Below are 25,044 nucleotides of genomic sequence, written 5' to 3'. Positions count from 1 at the left end.
GCTGAAAAACAATGGCAGACACTTCAATATGGTTTCCACATATGACAGAGAGGAAGGAAGTCTGAACAAAAGAATGTGGCAAAGAAACTTGGCTTAAAAGTGGGACTATTGTGAGGTATAACAAAATGAGTGGAAAAACTAAATCTCCCAAGCATGGGTTTTCCAGAAACAGTCACAGTGTGGAGCAAGAAACACTTGTGGAGAAAGAAACCATGTCTGTCAAAACAGATGGCAGCTGGTAAAGAAGATTAGGTGCAGTTACTACACTATCCAGCTCCAAATCAGACTGACCAACCCCCAAACACACACTAATCCACACAACCCTCAGAGACTTCCTGCCGTTTCCTCCCACCGTTCTCCAATAACCCTGCCAACACTCGACCTGGTGTTACATTCACATGCTCGTCCTGATCAACTGGAGTCTGAAGGGCTGTGCCATTGAGATACACAGCATTTTTCAGTGGAAGTTGATCCTCATTCATCATGCAATTTAATAGGCCATTAACTTGAATTTAACTGTGTGATGGCAAAGAAGCTCAGTGAAAAGATCTAAAGCTTTAACTCAAATTCATAAATTATAATACTTTTAATGAACAAATTGAATGATCAGTTAAAGTAAATGAAATCTATTGTAAAATAATATTGGTCTGTTTTTAACAAGACATATTTTTTAAGTGTTGGTGTAAACCACTTTGCTCACACATATTTTTGAGGGCCTTGTAATGGCCACTGTACATTAAACATTGACTTTGTTGGAAACTTTGTAAATAATTTGGTGGTGTGGTTATGGTGTTTTGGAAGACCCAACAGCACCCAAGCAGTAATGTCCTGGTTGATATTGTCTGCAGATGTTTCTTTAATATTTCCACATGATGACGTTTTCTTGTGATTCTATCTATTTTACCCAACCAACATGGTGTTGCCACACTTCACAGTTGGAATATTATTCTCAGGTTTCACTTTCTATTCCCTTCAAATGTAAGAATGTCCGTTACAGGTAGACATCCTTTATCCATAATAGCTAAGGTGCATTTTGATTTTTTTCATGGCATCACATAAGAAAGCAGTGTGTGGTGTTTGGGGTGCACCTTAAATATATCCACATTTCACTTTAAACCAAATTTTATTAAATTACTTGAATCTTGCAAAGCCATGACATCATTATCTGTGCTTGAAGTCATTGTAATTTTATTTTAACTAAATATCTGACTCAAGGAACTATGAGCAAAAAATTTTCCCTCTTCTCATTTCGTCAGTAATTAAAATAAATAATTTTGGTAGTATGATTTAATGGCTTTATTTCCATCTTTTAATGCAATGGATGAATAAACTGACCCATATTATGATGAACCATTAAAACCTGTTGCTTCATGACAGTCACTACATCTGCCTTTTATTTAAAAAGTGTGATCTTTTGAAACATTTATGAACCTCATCCATGTGCATACTCATCATGATTAAAAAAAAAAAACTTGACACTAGACAGTTTACTTTATCAGATGGTTGGTTTATTTATCATTAGCAATGACACCAAATGTACTCTACTGTTTTCACTTGCTATCATAGGAGATGCATTTTGAATTGTAAACAGTGAAAATGATTAAATGCATTTCATAAAACTCCTTACAAGCAGTGTATGACCAGGGAAAAAAGAGCAGATGGTACCTGCTCTAACCTATTTTTAACAATATGTTATCTTATAGTTTTGAGTCTCTTGTATTTACATAGATACAATTGCGTCCCTTACTCATACCAGAAGAGACCTGTTGTTTTTTTGTTCATTTTTTTAATGTGTTATCACATAGTTTTCTTAAAGAATTATATTTACAACCATTACTTCCCCAGCTGCCTGCTGCTAGGGTGTTAACACAGAATCAGTTGCTTTAAACACAATAAACTACTTATGCATCTTGAAGTTTACATTAAGTCAACCTTATAGCTCGAACTATGTTTCTCTTAACAAATAAAAGGTAATGCAGAGCTCAAGCTGTCTTCCCCATTAAAAATCCAAATTTATCTAGATAAATGAACAAACCAAACATGATAATAAAATAAAAAATAAAATAAAAAAATATTGCACTTATAAAGATCAGGACAACATTGGACCTGTTTGGTGGTTAAGAGGAAAGTAAAAAGCTTTAGGGCGAGTGCTTGAGAAGACATGAAGGTTTGTCTTTAGAAGCATCCAGCAAGTTAATCTAAATAAATAGGCAAACCTTTGTACACATGAAACATTTCTTTTTGCTAGGAAATGAGCAACTTTTGTGCGTAGCGCGGAAGGATAAGGGAGTGCAGATTGGATCCCTAAAGTGTAGTGGGGAAAAAAAGCAACAAGCGTGTGTAGAAAACCAGTAACAGCGAAGAAGATAAACCAAGCTGTAATAGCAATGTCCTGAGAATGCTTCCTGATTAGTCCAGAATGAGCTACAATGTTAAAGGAGATGTTCAGTTTTGGATTTTCAGTTCCTTTAAGTAGAGAGTCTTTGGAGGCAGGAAGCAAGTCGTCTTTTTTTTTTTTTTTTTTTTTTGTCCAACTCAGGCTTCAAGCTTTTAATGTGCTTGGGAAGGGAGTAGTTCTCACATTGGTGTTTGTATGCAACTCCGGTTCTTCCGTTCATCTTCTTTGCTTATCTGTCTCCGCTGACGTGTCCAGTCTTGAACTGAAAAAGCAAAAGGCCATTCATAGAAGCTTTGAGTGAATGGAAATTTTAACAGAAAGGTAGTTATGATTCAAACACCTTTGCGACCTCCATCACCAAAGCTCTGATGAAAGGGCAAAAAGAAAGAAATGACCTTTTAATCGTACCAACAGCGGTGAAGTTCCTTTACAAAGGAGAATGTGGTGGGGCAAGAAGAGTGTTTAAACTCGGAGCTAAAGGGAAAAATTGACAAAAACAGTACCGGACTGTCTTCATGTCTGCAGGGTTTTTGGTTCAACCCCCTCCTTTTCTCCAGTACGACTGGACAAAAACACGAACAAATGCATCTTTTTTTTGACCTTAGCATAAAAAAAAACATATCAGAAACAGTGATCAGACAGGCGTTCAATTTCTGTTCCAGCCCTTGCTTTTTGGGCGTCTGTAAATTTCGTAATATCCACCCATTCATCCATCCATCTATCTGGTAAACTACATTCCTTTGCAGTGCCAAAACTTTGCTCATCTCCTCTCACACATCACAGAAATCATAGTGAACAGGATGACGTACATACACACACGTAAAAACAAAATCAAAAAGGCAAACAATGAAGCTCACACCCCAACCACCATTGGGGTTTCTTTTTCCAAGTCTGCCCATTTGTGTCTGTCGTCATTTTTCATTTCTCCTTATGTCCTTCCTCGTCTCTTATGAGGAGGATGAGGTCGATGTGGCGCTGGGCTTTTTTTGGTTAATTAAGTCCAAGTAGAGTTCCGAGCGCAGGAAGCGGGGGTATGAGTCCTTTTCCATCAACCCGTATATCCGCCTTTGTGCTAAGTCAAAGCAGGAGCGTGTCACATTCTGCAGGTTGTCCTTAGTGTGATCTCTAGTGTATGAATCCAGGTTGACCTGCAGAGGATAGTGAGTGAGAAAGTTGTAAGAGAAAATATGCAAGAATGAGGCTGTTTTAAAGCAACAACATCCATTTGACCAACTTACCTCTTTACATGACTGTATAGCGATGTATTCAGCAAAGATTTTCTTGGCTTTTGAGGCCATCTTGGACTGCGATTTTATTTTCTTGTATTCCTCGCATGCTAGCCAAAATTCCAGATTCTCCTCACTGAACTCTGTGCGCAGGAAAGCTCTGAAGGCTGCCAGACCATCTGAGAGGGAGGAAAATAAACAGAGAAGAGTTGACTAAAGTGCCATGGTAACCTCCCCATTTAAGCCCTCCTTGGAGTTTCAGCTCCTAAAATAGTTCAAGCCATGTGGTTTTAATAAAGTGAGAGGTGAAAAAAAAACACGCTCAACATGGCAGAAATTATCAACGGCCATAACATCCTGTCACTTCTTAATATTTATCATATCAGCCCTGGCAGCAAACAAGGAATTTGATGGTTTTGAGTTCAAGGGGAAACAAATTAACTACAGCAGTTCGGTTCTTTTAAGTTTCTGCCCAGTTAATGATTTGAGGAAGAGGGCATCCAGGGGAAAGAATGGCAGGAACCGAGTCCACCCACGGCTCCTCTCTGCACCTTTTCCGTTCCCATGAATCACACATGCTGATAAGCAGAGCGGGAGCAGGCCATCATCTCTTACCTCACTCTGGTGAGTAGCAGTGAGGTAAGAGGTTGAGGAGAGGAAATGAGAAGAGGGGGAATAAAGGGGCCAGGAGCACCAAATGAGGAACAGATGTAGAGCTGGATTTTTGTCAATTACAAAAGAAACACCATAATCAGGGGCAAACTAAATGTTTTAAGATCTAACATTTGCATTCTAACATTTTCCCCTCACTGGAATCCACATTGTCTTGTAAACTGTGGACTTTGTATGTTGGGATTAAGGAATTATGCAGCAGATTGCCCACTTAGATCAGCAGTATGAGCATGTAATCCATATGCATCTTTAGTTCCCAACCCTCTAAGACATGCATAGTGAGCTGAACACTTCATTTGCAAAGTGAGTAAATAAGAAAGAAGGAATAAAAAAAAAGAAAAAGAAACTTACATTTGTGCCCCAGCAGCTTGTCAAGCGAGTCCCCCCATTTGAGTGCTTCCTCTGGGGTGGGCCTGCAGATGAAAGCAGAGCGGTTCTTTAACAAGCCCATTTCAGCCAGATTTCTCATTGTGTGACCCATCCGCAGGATTTAAGGCTACGCTGCGCAGATGAGTGGGAACGTGTGAGCAGACGGCTCCTGTCTGATGTTTTGCTCCGGTTTAGTCTGACACATTCAGCTCTAGCTGGTGAGAAGTTGCAGTACGTTTAGCCATGAGTCTGTCTGCCTCTCTGTGGTGGGGGTCGGCTTTTATAATTCCTCGCAATGCCAGTTTGAAGAAAGAGGGAGGGAGTTTCAGACAGCCAATCAGGAGGTGTTCTGGGTTTTAGAGCCCTCCCACCATTGACAGAGTGTGTCTGCCCTCTGGTGCCTCTCATGCTTACAATGAATGCATTCTAACATTTTCCCCTCACTGGAATCCACATTTTAGGCCCCAAACTGAGACACTTTAGTTTAGAATTGTGGACAAGTGTTTTGTTATTAGGCAATCGAGCCGACATATAAATCAGTGTGAACATCTGAGTATTTTATGATTTTAAACACTTCAAATACTGGACATTTCACTCTTGGTCTGTTTTTGGCATTTTGGTTTGTTGTCTATGACAAATTATAAGCACAAACCTTGTATGCTTATGAGAGCAAATTTTAGACCTCAGATTATTCTCTGAGGTGCAAAAAGTAGAAAACAAAATCACATTTACCACTTATTTCAAAAATATTTTATGAAACTATGCAAAAGGATTACATGTTTATACAGTTTTGTAGACAAACTATAAAAACAGAGATCACCGTATGCTGCACTGTGTGCAACTAGTAACTAAAAAGATTTATGAATGACTAATAAATGCAATACAGTTTTTGGAAAACTTGCAAACTGTACTGTAGCCTTATTTTTCTCATTCATTTCTTGAATGCCACACTACAGGGACGCTCCTGTCTTTCCTGCTGCCCACATGTCTGCTTTCCAACACAGGGTCGGATCCACAAACCTGCCTCACATTCACGCCCACATGCACACGCTGTCAGGAAGTGGCCACTTACTTGACTGACTTCATAGATTTGTCTAACTTCCCGGCTGGGTTGCTTCCTGGGGACTCATTCCTCCTCCGCAGGAAAGCCAACCGATTCTTCATGTCTTTGGCCCTGAGAGAAAGGAATACGGTGGAGGGGAAAAACGGGAGAAAGGTAGGTAAAAGCAGGAGGATAGAGGGGTGGGGGAGTAAGGTTGAAAATGGAGAAGGAGAAAACACAGAAAGAAAGCCAGATAAGTTTCCAAGCCCGTAATCCACAACGGAAACAATCCAAAGTATGGAATCATCAGCTGAGCCTCAAAGCCAGTCCACATAAAACCAAACGAGTAAACACCATAAAACATAAAAAGAAATGTACATTGTAGCCTTCAGCTGAGGTATGTTGGTGGAACAGCTTTGCGAAAGGCAAATCGCCTCTTCCCCACTTCTCGTCGGTGTCTTTTTGTCAATCTAATATCTCACTCGGTCCTTTTGGTAGAGTGTCCCTGGCAGGTTGCTCGACAGGGACTAAGCAAATGAGGCAGAGGAGGAGAGAGTCAGTCCTCAATCATCTGTTTCCTCACACCGTCCTCCATGTGTCCACAGAGGTTGCAGAGCAGAAGTTGACCCAAGGTAGGGGCAATAGGCCACAGTAACATCTCCACTCCCTCCAGACTTCGAATCTAAAATCCTCCGGATCACCTTTCTTCCAACCATCTCACGCAAATGAGCACATTAAGACTCTACTGCAGTAGAAACCCAGCTCCTGGTACCCATGTGGTTCAATAGGATTCTGCACATTCCCATAATCCCATGGTACGTGTCCTGTCTTCTCCCGACCTGGAGCACGTGCTGCCTCATTGGGATGTGACCTCACTCAACACCCATTTCCTGAGTCCCTGCTTTTGATTTCCACTGTGGATTGACTGGCCTGCTAATAATGCAGAGCAGCCTCGTGTGCTGCCCAGGCCTAATCACGGCGAGCTGTCCCAAACCACAGGCCTCAAGAGAGCATGTATCCCCCCAAATTAAGAAGCAGCACTTCCTGTTATAGACACTTCTCATTCAAGCTAGCATGAACTGGGATAGAACTACAGAGTAGTACAAATACTGTACATAAATACACATGAATCCTGATGAGAGAACTCCTCTACAACCAGTTCCAAGAGACCCTTTCCAACAGTGCAAATTCGTACCTGCCTAATTGATGCTATCATGGCAGAAACAGGTGTTGAAAATTTCTGCTGATGTACAAAGGCGATAGAGAAGAGGTTGTTTATGCACGCTGGAAAGTGAGGTGGTTTCACACAAGACAGAGAGCACAACCAGCTGTGGAGATTCATTTTCTTAGTACTGCGGGACAGAGGAAGTCAAAACATGCCTGAACAAATGAATAGATGAGCTGTAACAAGGAGCAGCTGAAGAGCTCCTGATATATCCACGAGTGGGATGTTGTATGGAGATTGATTTGCGTGTGTTTAAACATGTAAGGAGGTCTAATAGTCGGCTTTTTCAAAACTGACCAGGCCTAAGCATATATATATATATATATATATATATATATATATATATATATACACGTTAATTTCAACCTTTTGAAACGAACCTTTTAGGAGGTATTTTATTATTTTATTTTACAATCTCCAAGGCCAGGTAAAAGAGAAAATTTGCCTCCCCATGCAGCCGGATGAGTCATCCATTGACTGAAATAACACAAGTGCCCTGCTTGAAGCAGTCTCAAATCCAGATGCTCATCTGCTGAGCACGAATGCAGAGCTTTCGGCTTTAGAAAAACAACAGGTCTTCCTTGCCATGCTGTATACCTGAAAATAGCACAGTCCTGAAAGCCTGAAGGTTATAAATACTGTTATAACATCTCTCATCCTGTAAAAAAAAACCTCATGATACAAGAGCAGAACTTATTAGATAATTCTATTTTGGGGTTTTGACTTGAGGCAATTAGGATGACAGCTGTTTTAAAATAAAAAGAAATCTCTGTCTTGCCAAAACATGTGAGCAAAAAAGAACTTTATATTTTAAAAGCACTGGAAAGTTGGCTCTCAGCCTGACAAAAGATGCCTTATTATTTATGTCTGGATTTAAACAGGCTGAGCTCATGTGAGAGTGATGTGACAGTAATGTCAAAACAACAGACACTTAAAGGGAAATCTGTGTTTCTCTTCTGCCACCATGTGGATATCACTGGATACTGCACCCCCTCCCCAAAGAACTAATATCAAACAGTATTACAATAATTCAGTTCATTGAATGTTTATTAAATATGAAATTCAATGAGTAAATATAGAAATATTTAATCACACATTTTATTTATTATATTTTAAAATCAAATAAAATAAATGAAGAATTTAATGTATTCCATTACGTTTAGTCTTGTGATCCAGCATTAGGAGTTTATTTTATCCATCAGTCTTTCGCATCAATCAGTGTTTTCGAAAAGGTGCTTGGTCTGCAACTGTGTGGCTATCCATCTTAACAGATAGATCCATTGGCCAGCAGTAACAAAATCATAAATCAATGGAGCAACGGTAATATAATAAAATAATTTCATTTAATTTCTTTCTTTTCAAATAACCAAAAACTATGACCCCACAGGCCTGGGGATCAGGATAAGTAGACTTGCTACTTTTCAGAATTTTCCCCAAGTGTCTCTAATCCATTGAGCCACTTCAGCTTGACCTCTCAAATGTGTGAAGCTGTTACTGATGGTATTTGGAATTTTTTTCTCTAAAAGCTTCAAAAATAGCTCAAGGCTTAACAGAGTTAAAAAAAAACGGGAATCTGATATAGAGTCACATGCAGGAGCAGCTATTTTTGACATCTAAAAGCACAACAACGTGCCGTTTTCTCTGGGTCAGTAATTTTAATTTGATTTCTCAAGTGTTCTCTGTTCCTCCCTTCGTGCTATTAGTTTTGAGTACCTCTCCATGTTAAGTTGCTTTTTTTCCCCCACCTCACTGCACACACCCCACTCCAGTCTGGTCCTAACACTATTAGCCATGTATCACCCTCCATTTGATTTAATACACCCACTAACCTCTTGTACTTAACTTGATCTGCTAAGAGGCTGACACATGCTTTGTCCTGTCAAAAATGATCAAATTAAGATGATCTTTGATCTGCAATAACCAGCCAGACATTTCTGGTCCGCTGCTCAACAAGCTCTTAGCAGCACGTCCACCTCACTGCCTGCTCATGTCCATCTATGAGAGCTCTTACGCTTGAGCAAAGAAGCAAGAGGTCTTTTGCTCTGCAATTATCCAAAGCTCTGTATTCCCTCTTTGCTTGGCTCACATTAGATGCACTAATAGCAACCCTCTGGCTATTCCTGGTACTGCGGAAAGTAGGCCGCACTCACAGGGAAAGGCTCTGGTGGCACGTGGGGAGAGCTGCAGACAGACATAATGCAGATCCCAGTGCACCACATGCGTGCAGGAAGCAAATCTGCTACCTTCCTTTTCATTTCCCATGCCTAATCACCGCATGCCACTTTGTCGGTAATGGGTAACATAGTTTAGATGATATAGCAAAGCAAATGGTGAGCATTATCCCAGCACGCCGTCAGTCCCACTTCAGGTTTGTTGACCAAAGGCTGTGTGCTTGTGAACTGAATACAGGACGTGACACACAAACAATACTGAGTGTGGGCCTATTTGTGTGTTTGTGTATGTTGGAGTACGATGGGTCAAGTTTAGTGTTACAAAGTCTCTAACTTTAATCAATAAATAAACAAGTTAGTCTCTATTTAAAAGATCTAGCAACAAACAGCTCTGAAATTACCACAAAATACACAATTTCAAAGCACAACACCCAACAAAAAGAAAAGCATACACAGTGCTTTGTAGCCAAGAGAATCACTTTGCCATATTCCTAGAAAGAAAATTAAAAAAGGAAACTGTCCCAAATTTACTCCTTAAATATAGCACCGCTACATTGACAATTTCCGTCAATCAAGATCCTAAAAATAACTCTACTTCTGAGCAAAGCCATCGTTCTGCCTCAAAGACCACATGAGCAATCCTCTCCCTGAAATCCAGGTTGACTATAAGAGGAAAAAGGAACAGCCTCGAGTTAAAGTTAAAGCCGCTTCCTCCAAAATAGTTCCAGCACCTCACTCTCAAGGGGGCTCCATCTTCCTCACTGAGACTGTCAAATGAAATCCATGTAGAGGTCAAGTAGCCTGCAAACCACCCTAAGTGTGGCCAGTCCAGCAGGACACCAAGTAAATCCTTCTTCAATCAATCTGGAGCGAAAAATCCACAGTCCTGCTCTTACCTTTCCAGGTATTTCTCTGAGAAGTCGACCATTGTGTGAAACACTGGCTCTGGCATGAACGCAGCTGCATGTAAGCATATGTCAGGAGTGGCAGCGGTCAGGACCTAGGGATTTGTTTGGCAATCACATTCTTCTCACCCCCGAGAGGCTCTGCTGGAGCTTTATATAGTTCAGGGGGTCTGGAGAAGGCGGACCCTAGGCTCACCCAATCCACAGGCAGCACTCAGGAGACAGATTCCTTCTGCTTGGGGTCTGAAGTGTTTTTTTTTTTTTTAAGCTTAGATAAAGTTTGTCCCTCCAACAAAGCTTGACTAATGTAATGATCTGTTTCACTGACCAGTACAGCAAACAGTGGTAGAGCCCATTTAAGCCTGCTGACTCTTAACATATATCATCTCTTTTATAGTAGGCAAATATTTTGATGTTGGCAAGTATGTTGTGGTAGTGAGCTTGCTTAGGACTGTAAAATAAGTGAAATCAGTCTAGTATGATTCTTGATACCCCAAATAATAATAAAAAACCTCTCAAAAACATCTTAAAGGGATAGTTCAGAATTTTGGAGTTCTAAACAGAGTTAGTAAAACAAAAAAAAATGCAATATCATTGGTGAATATATAATGGTATAGAGTGTGATTAAACTACATTCTTTACTCTTTCCCATCATTTTCTGGGAGTTTTAGTATTTTGCTTTGTAAAAACTCCATTGGAAATTTGAAACTAATGCTCAGAAATTCTATCCACTTGCCTTAATTGCAATTTTGCACATATTGATGCTGCAGTGGTGATTGGGATTCTATATATTGTGCAGTTGTAGTCACAAGCAGATAACATCTAGAAAATACCTTTGTCTTAGAGTCTTTACTTGGTACAAATACAGATTCAATTGTATGAAAAATGTCAATGTCCTTCATGTAGACATAGTTTAACTTCTAAACAGCTGTTAATCTTGAATTAATTGGTTATTTTGAGAACAGCTGATTTAAAAAACTGAATAAACGCAGCTGCATTTTCTTACGAAATTTCAAATAAAAGTAGCCATTTAAAATAGTTGGAGCACTTGTATTTTTCCACAGATGAGCAAAAAACATATTGACTACTCCTTCCTAACACGCTGTTAGTCCTTCACAGGTTGTGAAAACAGCACTGACTGACAAAGACTTGTACCCTTCAAGATCTCTGTAGGTGCCCTGTGGTATCTAACACCTCGATGTTAGCAGCAGATCCTTACAGGCCAGTAAGTTGTGACTTGGAGCTACTCTGAATCAGACGTCTTCCGGCACATAGCCAAACATTTTTTCCCTTTGCGTCATAGTTGGTATGTTCTCACCATGGCTTAATGAATTTTAAAATTGTCCCATACCAGTCGACTGAGACTATTTTCATTATCCAAGGGATCATTTTGCTTTTTTCTGAAAGTTTTTTTTTTTTTTTTTACATACTCACAGCATTGGAAACTGATTCTAAGCTGCCATCTTTCAATGTGAACTGGATCTGAAGCCTGCACAAAAACCACAAGCTGCAAATTATTAGTGAAAATGAGATAAGAAGAAATCTTTAGTGGATAGAGATAGTGCAAAAATGATTTTGGCCAGAGGTTAGAGAGCACAGTCTAAACTTATAAATAGCTTCAACAGATTTTGCAGCTGCATATATATTTCTTCAACACACTGACGTACATCTCTTGGCTCCCGTAGCTCTTTCTGTATGTTACCTATCAGCCTTCAACATCTGGAGGAAATAATTTCATTTCCTTCATGCGTAGCTGGGAAGCCTAAGATTTCAATCTATAGAAGCAAGATATTGAATTTGTATTCCTCTGAGTCACACTGAAAGATATTGTGTCCAGAGCATGTTTATTTGTGTGACTTTCCTGTGAATGAGCAGATAAAACTGGTGGCTTTCAGACAAGTCAGATGAAAAATGTCAGGAAACAGTTTAAAGCTGCAGTATGTAACTTTTAAACAACTATGATTCTTACATATTTGTTAAAATTCTCACTCTTTCCTGACAAGCGTGACTGACGCTGCTAAGACCTTCCTCATTGCTCATGCCCTCCACCTTGCTCTCTGCTATGCTATAGCTAGTTCTAGACACCAGAGTTTATTGTGGGTGCTTGTTATCATGGCCATTGAAGATAGAGGATAAACAGTTTTCCTGTAACGGTAACTTGTTTCCCAACTATTGAGCAATGCATACACAAGCGTGATTGACTGCGCTAAGAATTTCCTTGTGGCTCCGAATAGTTGCTTCTGACTGGGAGCTGTGTATTTCTGTAAAATGCTGTAGGACCACAGGGAGGAGGCAGATGAACTGTTTCATTTTATTCTGTCTCGACATTATGACAATTTTCACAAATATGTAAAAGACATATTTTGATACAACTTTAAAATTACATATCTAATAAGACATTGTCAGTTCAATGGGCATAAAGACAGTTGAACTAACATACAAAGTCCACTATGCATGAGAAGCTTTATAACTCAGTTTATTGATTCACGATGACAGAAGAGAGCAGCATTATGACAGATTTACTTTTCATCAACAAAAGATAAACTATTCTCCTTTATGCAGCTGTCATTGAAGTTGCAACTGTGCAGAACAGATGTCTCTTGTCCAACATTGTAGAGGTGAAGGCTTAAAGCTAATGGCTGTTGCACCTGGATAACTCATCGGACATTTGTAAAAAAAAACAAACACACCATTCAGCATATAGAACTATAGCAAGGAAGGAAGTATAGACTGCTCCGTGATAAGAATGTGTACACAGTCCAACACTCCTGTTGATCCATGAAGTTGGCTGACATTTTCTGTCAATAAGTGTTTACTGCTCCTGAGTTTAGATCTACAAAGTCTCAGAAAGGTCTTTATGCAACTTTATGAATTTTGTGTTACAGATACAAAGCTAAATGTGTTTTGGGGGGATTTTATGTGATAGACCAACAAAAGTAACACACAATTGTGAGATGTATATTTGCATCAAGCCAATTTTGTGATACCCCAAATAAAACCTAGTTTGAACAGTTGCCTTCACAAATCACCCTATTATTAAATAGAGCCAACTTGTAACTTAATAATATCACAATCACAGTCCAGACCAGACCTAAATCTAGTTGAGAATCTGTGGCAAGGCTTAAAAATGGATATTTACACATCCTTTCAATTCAGCCTGACCAAACTAGAGCTGCCTTGCAAAAAACAATTGACAAAATTTTGGGCTGCACATTTGCAAAGTTTTGCAAATGTAAGTGAAAATATAAGTATTGTCTATGGCTGTTGGCTGTGAGTGAATAGGACAAAATGTAAACACAAAGTCAAATGTGTATGAAAAGTGCAAGGCACTGTTTGATCCATCTCATATCTAAAAACCTTGAAACGAAGTAATCTATCCATAGAATCATTTTTGAAACACTGCTCAAGAGTTGTGGCTTTTGATTTGACTATAGTTTTTCTCAATGAAGCCAACTTGAAGATGAATCTTTATCTGCTGCTTGTCTTTGTCTGTGTCTGATTGTGACAGGCATTAATACCTCACTTACTTTCCATCATATTCCCACAATCAAAAATCAAACACTATGCTCTTTTACTACTTGAGATAATTCATTTTCTTATATTATGATTAAAACCATCTTACTATACTTCAACCCTGTCATTTACATTAACAAAATCATTACTCATTATGAAATATTTTAAAAACAAATCTCACATTTTACATGTCATTTATTTATCCCTGAAACCAATTTTTAAACTAAGTTATAACATTGCAAACTGTTGGTTTAAAAACAGTCTAGACTACTGGTGTAAAATAAAGCACTGGAATTTTAATCACTTAATCTGCTGTTTAACTAAACAGCACAAAAACAGCCTGACAGGAAGAACAAAAAGGCAGCCAGCAGGCCTGCGGACAGCCTCTGCTTTATAGTCTATAAGTCTGATCTTATGGAGGACAGCTGATGAATCCCAGAAGTGTTGACACACCAGAAAATACACAAACATTTTTCACACCTCTGAGAATGTCGGACACAAACATGGTATCACATCCTGCATTTATCAATCCACTGAGCAGATTTGCCTGATAAGAGGTTATTAGAGTTTGTGAATGTTTCTACATGAGTCCAAAATAGTCTTTAATTCAGTTTAGGCTTAAAATATTCTCACAGGGACAGTACAATGAACTCTTCTCACCCAAACTAATACAATGCTGGAGACCTTACTGATGTTTCAACTACAGAAACTCACCTCAAATTTCCTGTGTGTGGAACTGATCATTGTTTAAATTAGCATTAAAGGCTAATTCCATGAGCTATGTCCACACTGCTATAGCCAGTCTCGTCCTCATAACCTATGTATTGAGACACTTTTATAAAAGTTGATTTCAGGGATTGTAAAAAGAGGACTTACAGGTTCTTGGACTTCTTCTTTTTTGTGCCGTTAGGGCTGACCTCACAGCTGCAGGGGGATCCGGCGCTCAGCTAAGGGGAGAGGAAAGAGAAGACACTCCGTCATCCACCGTCCACACTTGAAATGGGGGGCCCTTGGTAGGCTCCTGCAGGATATTTTGACAAGCTCCGACATGCAACCTAGTTAGCTTTTAAGGTTGTAAATCCACAGCGTGTATAGTTGAGATAGACAAAGTGTGACACACGTACACCCCAGCCGACAAAAATGGCTAACCTACAGCAGTAGTCCACATTGTAAATTCCACAAAGCTCTGTAGAGGTGCACAGCTGTATCTTGCTCAATTAAACTATTCGAGAAGCCAGAGGCTCGCGGTTATAAACAGTATATAGCAAAGGAAGGAAATTGAGAGAGTGTGAAGGACCACAGCTGTTGTTTCTGGTGGCCCTCCAGCTGTGGCCAAGGTTTAAAGTGTTGAACTGGGACCCCTGGTTTCACATTACAGTTTCTGTCAGGCCAGTGTTTTGATTGGTCAAGAAGAAAAGGGAAGTCGTTTCAGGGTGGGGAAAGGGTCAGTCCTCACTAATCTGATGGCCTGAAACTGCCCCATTGTGTGCGTGTGTGTGTCGTGTTTCTGTGTGTGAGAGACTCTAAATAATGAGCCATTGTATTACTGGACCATGCAGCTGAATCTGAGCTAGATACTGGCTATGGCTGCTAACACATAGTTGGTATTTTCTACCTCTCTGGGAACCAATTTGTGTTCCAACCTTGAGGGTGAGGACAGTGAGAGCATGTTGGCAGGCCTTCAGTAATTCAAGCTGTTTTGTCTAACTTTTGGTCTTAAAACTAACTGAAAAGTTTGAAGTTAGAGCAGAATTTTTTTTAAAAATCGCAACTTTACCTAAAAATACAAGACATATACAGATATTTGTTATTACCAAAGATTACTACAAATATAATACCCTCTTAATTATTTGAGATATTCCTACTAAATTCCTAACTTAAAATGTTTCCTGCTGCTGCTTTCAGTAATTTCTGGAAACCATGTCATGTTCAAGTCCTCTTATAGTCTAGAAATTTTTACAGTCAATTGTGTCCCACAAGTCACTGATGCCCAAAGAGTTGCAAAAGAATACTAATTTACCTAAAATGAAATGATCATGAAAATGTGACTCATTCTTGTAAGATGACATGTCCATCTTCTAAAGTTTGATTTAAAAAATTGCTTTTAAACGCATCACAGTTAAAACTAAACCACAACAAAAGATGGAATTTGTCTATTATTCTAATTTTAGAGGCAACCATGTACTACCGCACAAGTAATCTGTTACTAGCATTTGATTGTGAACGCATGTGTGGGATGGTAAACCTAGTAGGGTTGGCATACTGTCAGAATGGGCTCATTGTATTATGGTGTAATGCATTTGAAAAATAATGCTGAGCCTCATAACTTCACATTCACCCATCAATCACTCTTCATAAATCAGCTTCACAATGTTGGGGTGAACTGCAGGACTTCAGGATATCTGAAGTAACAAAAACTAACACATGAAAAACCATTCCTTTCATAGCTCTGTCCTTGATTTGGGTTTCTTTGTTTCATCTCTCATTGTAAACCTGAAAATGATTAAGGGTTTTGATGAACCTTTAGCATCTTAAGGAATTAAGATGCTAAGAATAAGTTAAGGATCTTAAGAAATTAAGATGCTAAAGTTAATGGCTACTTATAGCCTTTACTGATGACTGATTCCTTACAAAGTACATGTACTAAAAAGTACAATTATTATTTAGTTTATCTTAATGTTTTGACCAGTTTCTGAAACAGAACAAAACTGAAACTGCCTATAGCAGAGCAGTTACTTAGCCCTGATTGAATATTAAAGGAAGTACGTTGAAAGAAGCATTTGAATTGATCAAGTCTTTTATTGTGTCTGTGATTGGATCTGAATGTAAGTTTAACTACAGAGCTGTGTAACTCTGACCCCTCCCTCTCTGTCTCCTACAAATGTCCAAAAAGGAGGAAGAAATATTTTGTGGTATTTTATTCTTTTAATAGCAGGTCAGAACTATAAAATATGCGTGAATCTTTAATCAGTATATCTCTACACATTTATAAAAAAAAAAAAAGTCTTACCAACGCAGACAAAAGTGCAATGAAAAAGCAGTAAAAGCCTATTAAGCCTATGTGGCAGTGTGTTAGAGTAGTTCTCACAATTGAACCGCCTGTTTTCATTTTAAAGGTGGAGATAAATGCCTATCTTCATTTGTTATACAATTTGCATAACAAATAAATAAGTGTTTTAAAACCTGCAACCACTTTAAATAACGGTTATGATTTACTTCTTTTTTTTTTCTGCAAAAATTCACTGAGTGACATCCAACTCTTCACTTCAGAGGAATAAAGCTCACAGGAACGGCTGGTAATCTGACTGACATCTTCCTGAAACCCAAACACAAACCTTTTCGAAAAAGAGGCAAAGACTTTGCCCCTTTTGGAGACATCTGTCATCGTGTCAGGTCAGTTAGTGCTTAACAAAACATCTAGCTCTGAGCTAAATGAAATCTGCAAGGCCATATAAACAGTAGTCTGATCCGGTCACAGACATTTCACACACAAGTCTGGAACCTGCTGAGCACATTTGGAAAGGTGCTGAACAGCTGTCAGTGATGGCTTCCAAGCTGGGACAAACCAATTGCCAAAGAAAAACAACGAATAGCCTATATTGCTAATGTAATTTAGAATTTTGAAGAATGTGTGTATCATTGAACACAATTCTAGATTTATTGTTAAGCTGTTTAAAAAATAAAATAAAATAAAGATAAGATACATAGAACCAAAACCTATCCAGCAATGACTTAGTAGTGGTTGGTGTTCCTTCAAGACATCAGTGGTTTTTGAAGCAACATTCTATATAATCTGACCCAGGACTTTAATTTTGAAGATCATCTGTGAACCTCATTTTGAAACACTGTGACACCTTTTTTCAATACAGGTCTAGGTTGACAATGAATTTACAACCCAATGTTGTGGTAATAAATCCCTAATAACAGTGAAAACCATTTTTTTTCCACAGAGGTTTAATTCTATTGGTAAATATCTATCCATCCATCCATCCATCCATTTTCTGTTCACCCTTGTCCCTAATGGGGTCGGGAGGGTTGCTGGTGCCTATCTCCAGCTACGTTCCAGGCGGGAGGCGGGGTTCACCCTGGACAGGTCGCCAGTCTGTCGCAGGGCAACACAAAGACATACAGGACAAACAACCATTCACACAAACACACCCCTAGGGAGAATTTAGATAGACCAATTAACCTAACAGTCATGTTTTTGGACTGTGGGAGGAAGCCGGAGTACCCGGAAAGAACCCACGCATGCACAGGGAGAACATGCAAACTCCATGCACTCCATGCAAACGACCCCGGCCGGGAATCGAACCCAGGACCTTCTTGCTGCAAGGCAACAGTGCTACCAACTGCGCCACTGTGCAGCCCGTCTATAAATATCTATAAAATTTGTATTCTAAGGAGTATCTGTAAATTTTACTTTAGAGGTCTAAATTACCAACCTGATGACTTGTTTAGGCACTTCAAGCCAGTTGAAGTAGAAATAAGAAGCATTAATCCTCCATATGGAGGACTGAATTTCTTATTTTGCATATGTGGGATCTTTAATTTGAAGTCAACTAAAAATCTGGTTTTGGTCCATTAGTAATGTAGAACCTACTTTTGCACTAATTTAATCTATGAAAGATATAAACATCTTCTAAAAAGTACATATGAGTTTTACTTCAAGATTTTTATGAAAACCCTTTTTTCATCACATGTTTAGCGCTGCAATTTAATCTACGAAATCTAGGTTACGACACCTGAACAACAAATGCATAAAAAAATTCTCCTCCTAACTTTCTGACAAAACTTTACCTTGTCTACACGTGCAGGAAACATGAATGCACCATATCAGTGAGACGCTATAACTTCATACAGAACAAAGTACACATCCATCTTCTTTTAATACCTATTTATGGAAGTGGAGGTGCAATATACTGCACATCAATTGCATTATACATTAGAGGGATCATTACAGGCTACAAAAAATATGACTTGCCTACTTTACATGAGTATCAGCTTTTAGCAGGAAATAGAATCACGACACAAGGGAACGGCTACGTAAATCTGATATTTTTAGAAAGGCCGTCTGACGTACACTGGGCCACAGGTGGCTCCATCTTCAGTTCTCCCTCCACTTCACTTCACTTACATGCTGCTCTCACCACTTCACGGTTCCTAACTTCACAGCTAAACACACAAAGGAGGGGGAAGGCCAAGTAACTCGTAGATCAACCTGCACCGCTTTTGAACTCAAACATTCTGATGTTTACTCATGTAAACACGGTAATTCAGAGAGCATATTTGGTTTTTCATTCCACAGTGCTAATAAATGCATAATGTTTTACAGTATTGTTTCAACTTTTGTTGTTTTTATTGTTTCAGTGCATTAAAGTCGCAGCACTAATGAGGACTAAAATAAAGATATATTATAAATGTATTAATGTAGTGATTCTTAAATGAAGAAATATGTAATATCAGCTAAGTAGGATTGCTAATATGGTGATCATCTTTACATTCAACAGGTGGCTGAAATATTTCTATAACAAGTTGCTAGGCATGACCAAGTTAATAGTATACTTTTAAATCAGTTTTTAAAAAAGAAAATGTCTTTAAACAAGACACCAGAGAAAGTACCCACCTGAAGTTTTCTTGAGATTTATAGAGCAAAGAGTAATCCATCTGAAGGTCAGATGGCTGAAAAAAAAAAAGACTACTATAACCTTCTCTTGCATATAATGACAGAAAAAATTGGCCATTTAGAAATAATTCAGTCATGGTATGTTTATTATAGAAACACCATCAATCATTTTTATTGGTTCAAAACTATAGTTGGTAAGTTATGTGGTGCCAATAAATTAAAAAGTTGGGGGTCATCTTTTTTTCCAGTTGACTGAATTGTTTCACTTATAAAACAATTAGCAGCATAATTATTATTTCTTTTTCTTTTTGAGATCTTTATCTGGTTTTTTATGTCTTAAATATATATTTTGTGTTACACCTATGCAGCAGTGCAAAAAACCTTTGAATAGTGAGCAAACTTTCCAGCACCATAGCTTACTGAAGGTGGAATGTAGCAATGTTGAAGTCTTTCATTTAAAAACAAAAGTCTCAAAACTGTCATGCTTACACATGAATTATAAAGTTTCAAGCTTTCCATGTGATCTCTCAGTCTGATCCTATTCTGGCCCCAAATAGACAAAAGAGACTTTCCACACAGCGGCTATCCTAAAAATAACTTTGGTATGTGGGGGTGCGCGTGTATGTGTGTGTGTTTTACATGCCTGAATGAAGACAGCTAGAGAGCAGATAATTTGCCAAAGACCACAGGGTGATGTGCCCCCCGAGACTAGATGTGCAGATGTTGACACAGTGTTACGGGTTGCTGGATAGTTTTGCAGATAAAACTTTGACTGGCTGCATGCACAGGTGTCACTGGAACCTATTGGTGTATTTCTGCTTACAGAAACTTGATAATGATTATATGCATACATCTCTAATAGTGCTAGAAATCTCAGAAGAATGTGTTTTTGTCTGTTTTAGCCAAAAACAGCTTTTACAGTCAAACTCCAAAATCCTTCAGAAGCTTAAATTTCATTAATTAACCTTGTCTGTGTGCGTTTAAACCCGACCCGCTCTCTCAGGTTGCTTCATTCTTTCCTTTCATTTCCCAGCTCCTTTGTTTTTTTTTTTTACAAGCTGGTGCCTGAACAATGTTTTCGGGAACTCAGACAATCTACTTCCCCCTTTAGCGAGGCCATGGATCGGTGCTACATGTTAGAGCTTGCTTCCTGTCATTGTGTGGCTCTGCCATGTGTGATGTGTGCGTTGGTGGGCTACACTATGCTCACATTGATGTAATGACATCTGTTTAACAGGTGATTTACCCATGAGCAAAAAATAAGGTCAATTGTTGAGTTACTGGACAATGCTGAAATATCAACTATTAACTCTGGACGTCTTAGTCTCCACAGGTTCCAGTGTCACCTTGCAGAGGGTTCATGCAATTTGAAGTTGTGCTAACTAATGTTATTTTTTATGTTAGAACACAATAGAAGCTAAAACTAGAATTCTGACTTATAAATCACTTCCCTCACAGAATAACTAAACTCTAACCCTTGGTCCTTGTCCTGCTACGTCTGTCACTGCTAGAGTTTTAAAATAATGCTTCATTATTATAATATAGTGTGGGTCTGTTTAGATAAGCAGCTATTGACTTGGAGTGATTGTATGAGCTATGAGGATCAAAACTCATCCAGTATGTTTTCTTGTTCTCCCATTTTGATGAGTTACTAAGAGAAATGTCCCTCTGGGTCCAGTGGGGGAAATATAATCACCACTGATGTATTCAAAGAAGTAACATATGATGTAAAAGTGCTTGACTAATTCAGATTAAAAAACATCAATCTGTTTATGATACTGTAAAAAAAATAATATTTTTTTCAATTTTACACATCTTTACCAGGAGAACCAGTAAATGTGGGGATGATCTAGATCAGGGGTGGGCAATCCTGGTCCTCGAGGGCCGGTGTCCTGCAACTCTTAGATGTCTCCCTGGTCCAACACACTTGAATCCAACAGCTGAATCACCTCCTAAGTGCAATCAAGTTCTCCAGAGTCCTGCTAATGACCTCATTGTTTGACTCAGGTGTGCTGAAGTAGAGATGCATCTAAAAGTTGCAGGAGACCGGCCCTCGAGGCCCGGAGTTGCCCACCCCTGATCTAGATAGTCAAAATATAAAAAAAGCTTGACATGAGCTCAAAATTATAAAAACAAATGATGCATAGTACAATCTTTGTGTCCATTTTTTAAACCTATGATGTTGTGAGCAGAGATTTTGACAACTTTCAGGCCTTGGACCACACAGGGAACAGCATAAGACATGAGTCATGGTCACAGTCTGTTAACACAGTGTTGATTTTAAGAGTGAGACATACAGTATGTTAACATCCTATCAGGCCACAGCATTTAACATGTTAAATTCATATTAATATAAAGCATAAGGTACAGAAAATAGTTTAAATCCTTTTTACTGTTGTCTGGAATGTAAAATTTGATTGCTCTTTTATAAAAATAGGAAAAAATTGGAGTAATTTATTTTGTGTAATCAATCAATATATGGTTTAAATTAGGTAAAGTTTCCTTCAAATTTTGTAAGAATTGACCCTGCCAATCAGAAGCATTGTTTCAGAGATGCTTTTTTTCTTGTTATTCAACTGAAATGAATTAATCATCTTTCCATTCAGTCAGTTATAAGCACTAAACACAGCCAAAGAACATTTGTAATGACGTTAAACCAGCTGAGAAAAATTAAGGTAGTGAGGAAAAATATGTTTTTGTTTTTGATTCTCTTATCTTGTTCAAAATGAGAATAACAAATCAAATCCAAAGTAAATCCTACTTCCATCCAGCGAGAAATAGATATTTTTAGTTTCAACTACCCTGAAGTAACAGAACTTTGGTAAATGTAAGAAAACACATGGCTCCACTAGGTAGGTACTGTGGAAATATGTACAACCAGTCAAAAGACCAGCCTAATATGATTACTTCCAATATATTTGTGTTTTTGTAACAGCAAATAGAAAAAGTTTTTCTTTTCGACCTGTTCTTGTCCTTGAGAGAGTCTGCTGAGCAATGAAAAAAAAATGGACAACTCATCCCAGCCGGATAATACAACAAAAAATATAGAAGAACATTTAATAAATACAAAGACCTAAGGAAAACCGCACAGCAATTCAAAAGACAAATATTAAATTATCCTGAAATCTTTCACATGGATTTGCGAAATGCATTCCTAAAGATGAGCCTTTGAGCGTTTTTATTGTCCCTGACATTTTTCCCACAGATCTTTGATATCAAAAGCCTCAAGAAAACATTCCTGAAGTATTTTGCCTCAATATTTTCTTTGATACACGATTACATAATTGCCCTAGTGCCATGTTACTTTTTCTTCCCCCATTGTTTCAAAGGTTTCAGGAAATATTTTTGTTCAACTTCCTTTACAAATACAAGGAAATTTCAGGGAAAAATAAACTTTTAGCTGTCCATGGATGATTGTTTTGTAACTGTGCCTGGGCGTATGTCCTTGAAAATGTTAACACATGCATTAATTCATAATTCATAACAAATGCCATCAAACCCCGTATACCTTCACTTTTAACAGGTGTAACTATAATAGTTTGTAATATAAAAAAAATAACTTTCAGAGGCGATTCTGACTGACATCTGCTCCAACTACATAATGTTGCTGGAACCAGAAGTTGCATTGTTTTTATGTTAGTGTGTGAGGGTTAGGATGTAATTTTAAAACAAAAAACAAAAAGAGAGACATAGCACAGTCTGTTTTTTGCGATAAATTGTTCTCTGGTTATTCATCAGCTACAAGGAGATAGCCGTTTCCTCCCAGAGTATTTCCCATGTTGCAGGATGTTCATGAACAATGCAGGTTCAACGTCACTTCTCTAAACTGCTCCAGAAAAAGGTGTCAGGTGATTCAGCCCTAGAACTAATGGAACTCGTTAAAATGTTACCTACTGCCCAGCAGACAACCTTTCTGCTCAGGGGTTTTATAGGTGAAGCCTTGTAGTCATTTCCAAATCTGCAGCATTGCACCAAAAGAAAAAATATTGGGCATAAAAACTCAAACTTTCCCAACTATAACAGCTTCTTCCTTCAGCACATGTGTTAGCATTAGGAGGCTATGATTCATAATTACTGAATAAAGTATTTTATTAGCAATTATTTAATATTACAAGCACAGAACTAAATAAATTTTATTATGTTTTCTGACTAACACTAGTCACTCCACAAATCAGCAAAAGGCAAGGAAAAATTATGATTGAAAAAGGCCATACAACGTTCACAAAGTTTACCACAAATCATTTAGGAGAGAGGGTAAACTATAGGACTATAGTCAGAAGAGATTAAAGGAGAACCTTTTAGCCTACATGCTTTGTGTCTTGGAAAACTGGCACTGTAGCTCACTTTCCATTGGTTAATGTACTTCTGTAAGGTGATGCAAGAACACAGAAGAAAGCAAATATTGATGACATGTTGAACAGAGTTCAAGTAGTAAGGTTTGTTTCATAGATACAGTATAACCAAAATGAAAACGGATTCAAATCAAATCTGAGCATTTGGCTTTTTTCACAATTGATTACTCACATTTATTGCTTTTTTTTTCAACCTAAACTTCAAACGTCAAACTTTAAACAAATTTCTTTATCCATAAACACAATAAAAATGTTTCTTGAGCGATCTTTTTAAACAGATGTCATCTAAACACCTTTATTCTGGACATAAGAATCATGATATATGTGTGCACAAGTGAACTGCAGTCAGACATGAAAGAGTCCTCAGATTCCTGAGATTCCAGCATCAGTTCCACCTTAAACAAATTTTGCAAACAGCTAATCCTGAGGTCTGCATCTACCCTGCCATGGCAACAGCACAGCTAATACTTTAATTAGGAGGAACATACAAGTTTTGCTTACCTAACAACAATGCATATTTTGAACAGATACTGATTATATACATATTTTTGGGATAGTATCAGATTGGTATTACACATCCTGCACTCTTAAGGATGTGGAAACTGCAGTGGTTGGAAAGCATTCCAATTTGAGAGCAGATAAAGGGTTAGCGTTACCTTTCAAATACCAAAACATAACATTAAAGTCTTAACAGCTGGGTCTAATAAATGCTGTGACTGATGACGTTAGAACAAGTTTCAGTTCCGATCAAGTTGGTTATGTAATACCAAACAACCTTGAAAGCTTTATAGTCGTACGTTGTTTTAACAATGTCACTTCAGCTTAAGTTGCATAACTGCTATAGAACAAATCTGATAGAGTAGAAACAAGTCGTTGACCTTTATGAGAAACTTCAGCGAAGAAAAACATCAGGCTTTAAAATATACAACAAAAACATCTTAAGACAAAAGGGATATGCTTTGATGTTAGATTCACAACAGTGTGCGATTACATGAGCAACAGTCTGTTCTGATTTCCTGGGATGGAGGCAGAAAAGAGCTGTTCCGGCTTGTCAAAAGGATTTTTTAATAGCACCAAGGTATAATTTTTATTTGCATGTCTCTACCTTCAGGATTGTTTGATCCCATCTTGAGAGGACAGAATGTGTGCTCCCATCAACCCACAGACGCTGTTTGCTCCAACTCTGGCCTCCTGGGGGTGTGTAAGTGAGAGTGCATTTCTGTGTCCAGTTTCTGTGCGTGCTGCCAAATACTTACATGTGTCTATACTTCACACATGTAGAGTTATGTGCTGATGCAGGCCTATTATTACAATTCTATAAACAGTTATAATTGGCACAAGTAGCAATACTAACTCTGCTAATTGTAACTCAAATTCAGGTCTTACTGAAATTATAGTGAAATTTGAAGTACATACAAAATGTTTAATCATGGGAGAGATGTTTCTTAAAGCTTCTTAAAATTTAATGAATTATTTAAAAATCTAACATAAAAGCCATAGTATTTTCCTAAATTAAAATTTAACATAGGGTTTGCTTATTTTATGCAG

At 38.2% G+C, this 25,044-nt stretch overlaps 1 protein-coding gene across 11 annotated transcripts in view; it reads right to left on the bottom strand.

Annotated features, from left to right (window-relative positions):
• Positions 1-1,486: 1,486 nt before the first annotated feature.
• Positions 1,487-25,044, bottom strand: part of rgs3a (regulator of G protein signaling 3a) — a 133,037-nt gene continuing 109,479 nt past the window's right edge. For 7 of the 11 annotated variants that reach the window (XM_032569443.1, XM_032569433.1, XM_032569432.1 and 4 more), the window contains 5 exons: positions 14,398-14,468; positions 5,738-5,839; positions 4,648-4,709; positions 3,637-3,803; positions 1,487-3,546 (listed from right to left, as the gene is read on the bottom strand). In XM_032569443.1, the coding sequence (XP_032425334.1) occupies positions 3,346-3,546; positions 3,637-3,803; positions 4,648-4,709; positions 5,738-5,839; positions 14,398-14,468 (603 nt within the window). In that variant the 3' untranslated portion in view covers positions 1,487-3,345. Of the gene's footprint in view, positions 3,547-3,636; positions 3,804-4,647; positions 4,710-5,737; positions 5,840-6,085; positions 6,518-9,999; positions 10,125-14,397; positions 14,469-14,670; positions 14,843-25,044 lie in introns of those variants that run through there. The other 4 variants (XM_032569442.1, XM_032569439.1, XM_032569440.1 and 1 more) reach the window with 4 other exon arrangements.

This window comes from Xiphophorus hellerii, chromosome 8, assembly GCF_003331165.1.
Source record: "Xiphophorus hellerii strain 12219 chromosome 8, Xiphophorus_hellerii-4.1, whole genome shotgun sequence".
Taxonomy (NCBI): Eukaryota; Metazoa; Chordata; class Actinopteri; order Cyprinodontiformes; family Poeciliidae; genus Xiphophorus; species Xiphophorus hellerii.
This window is presented reverse-complemented; position numbering and strand designations above follow the sequence as displayed.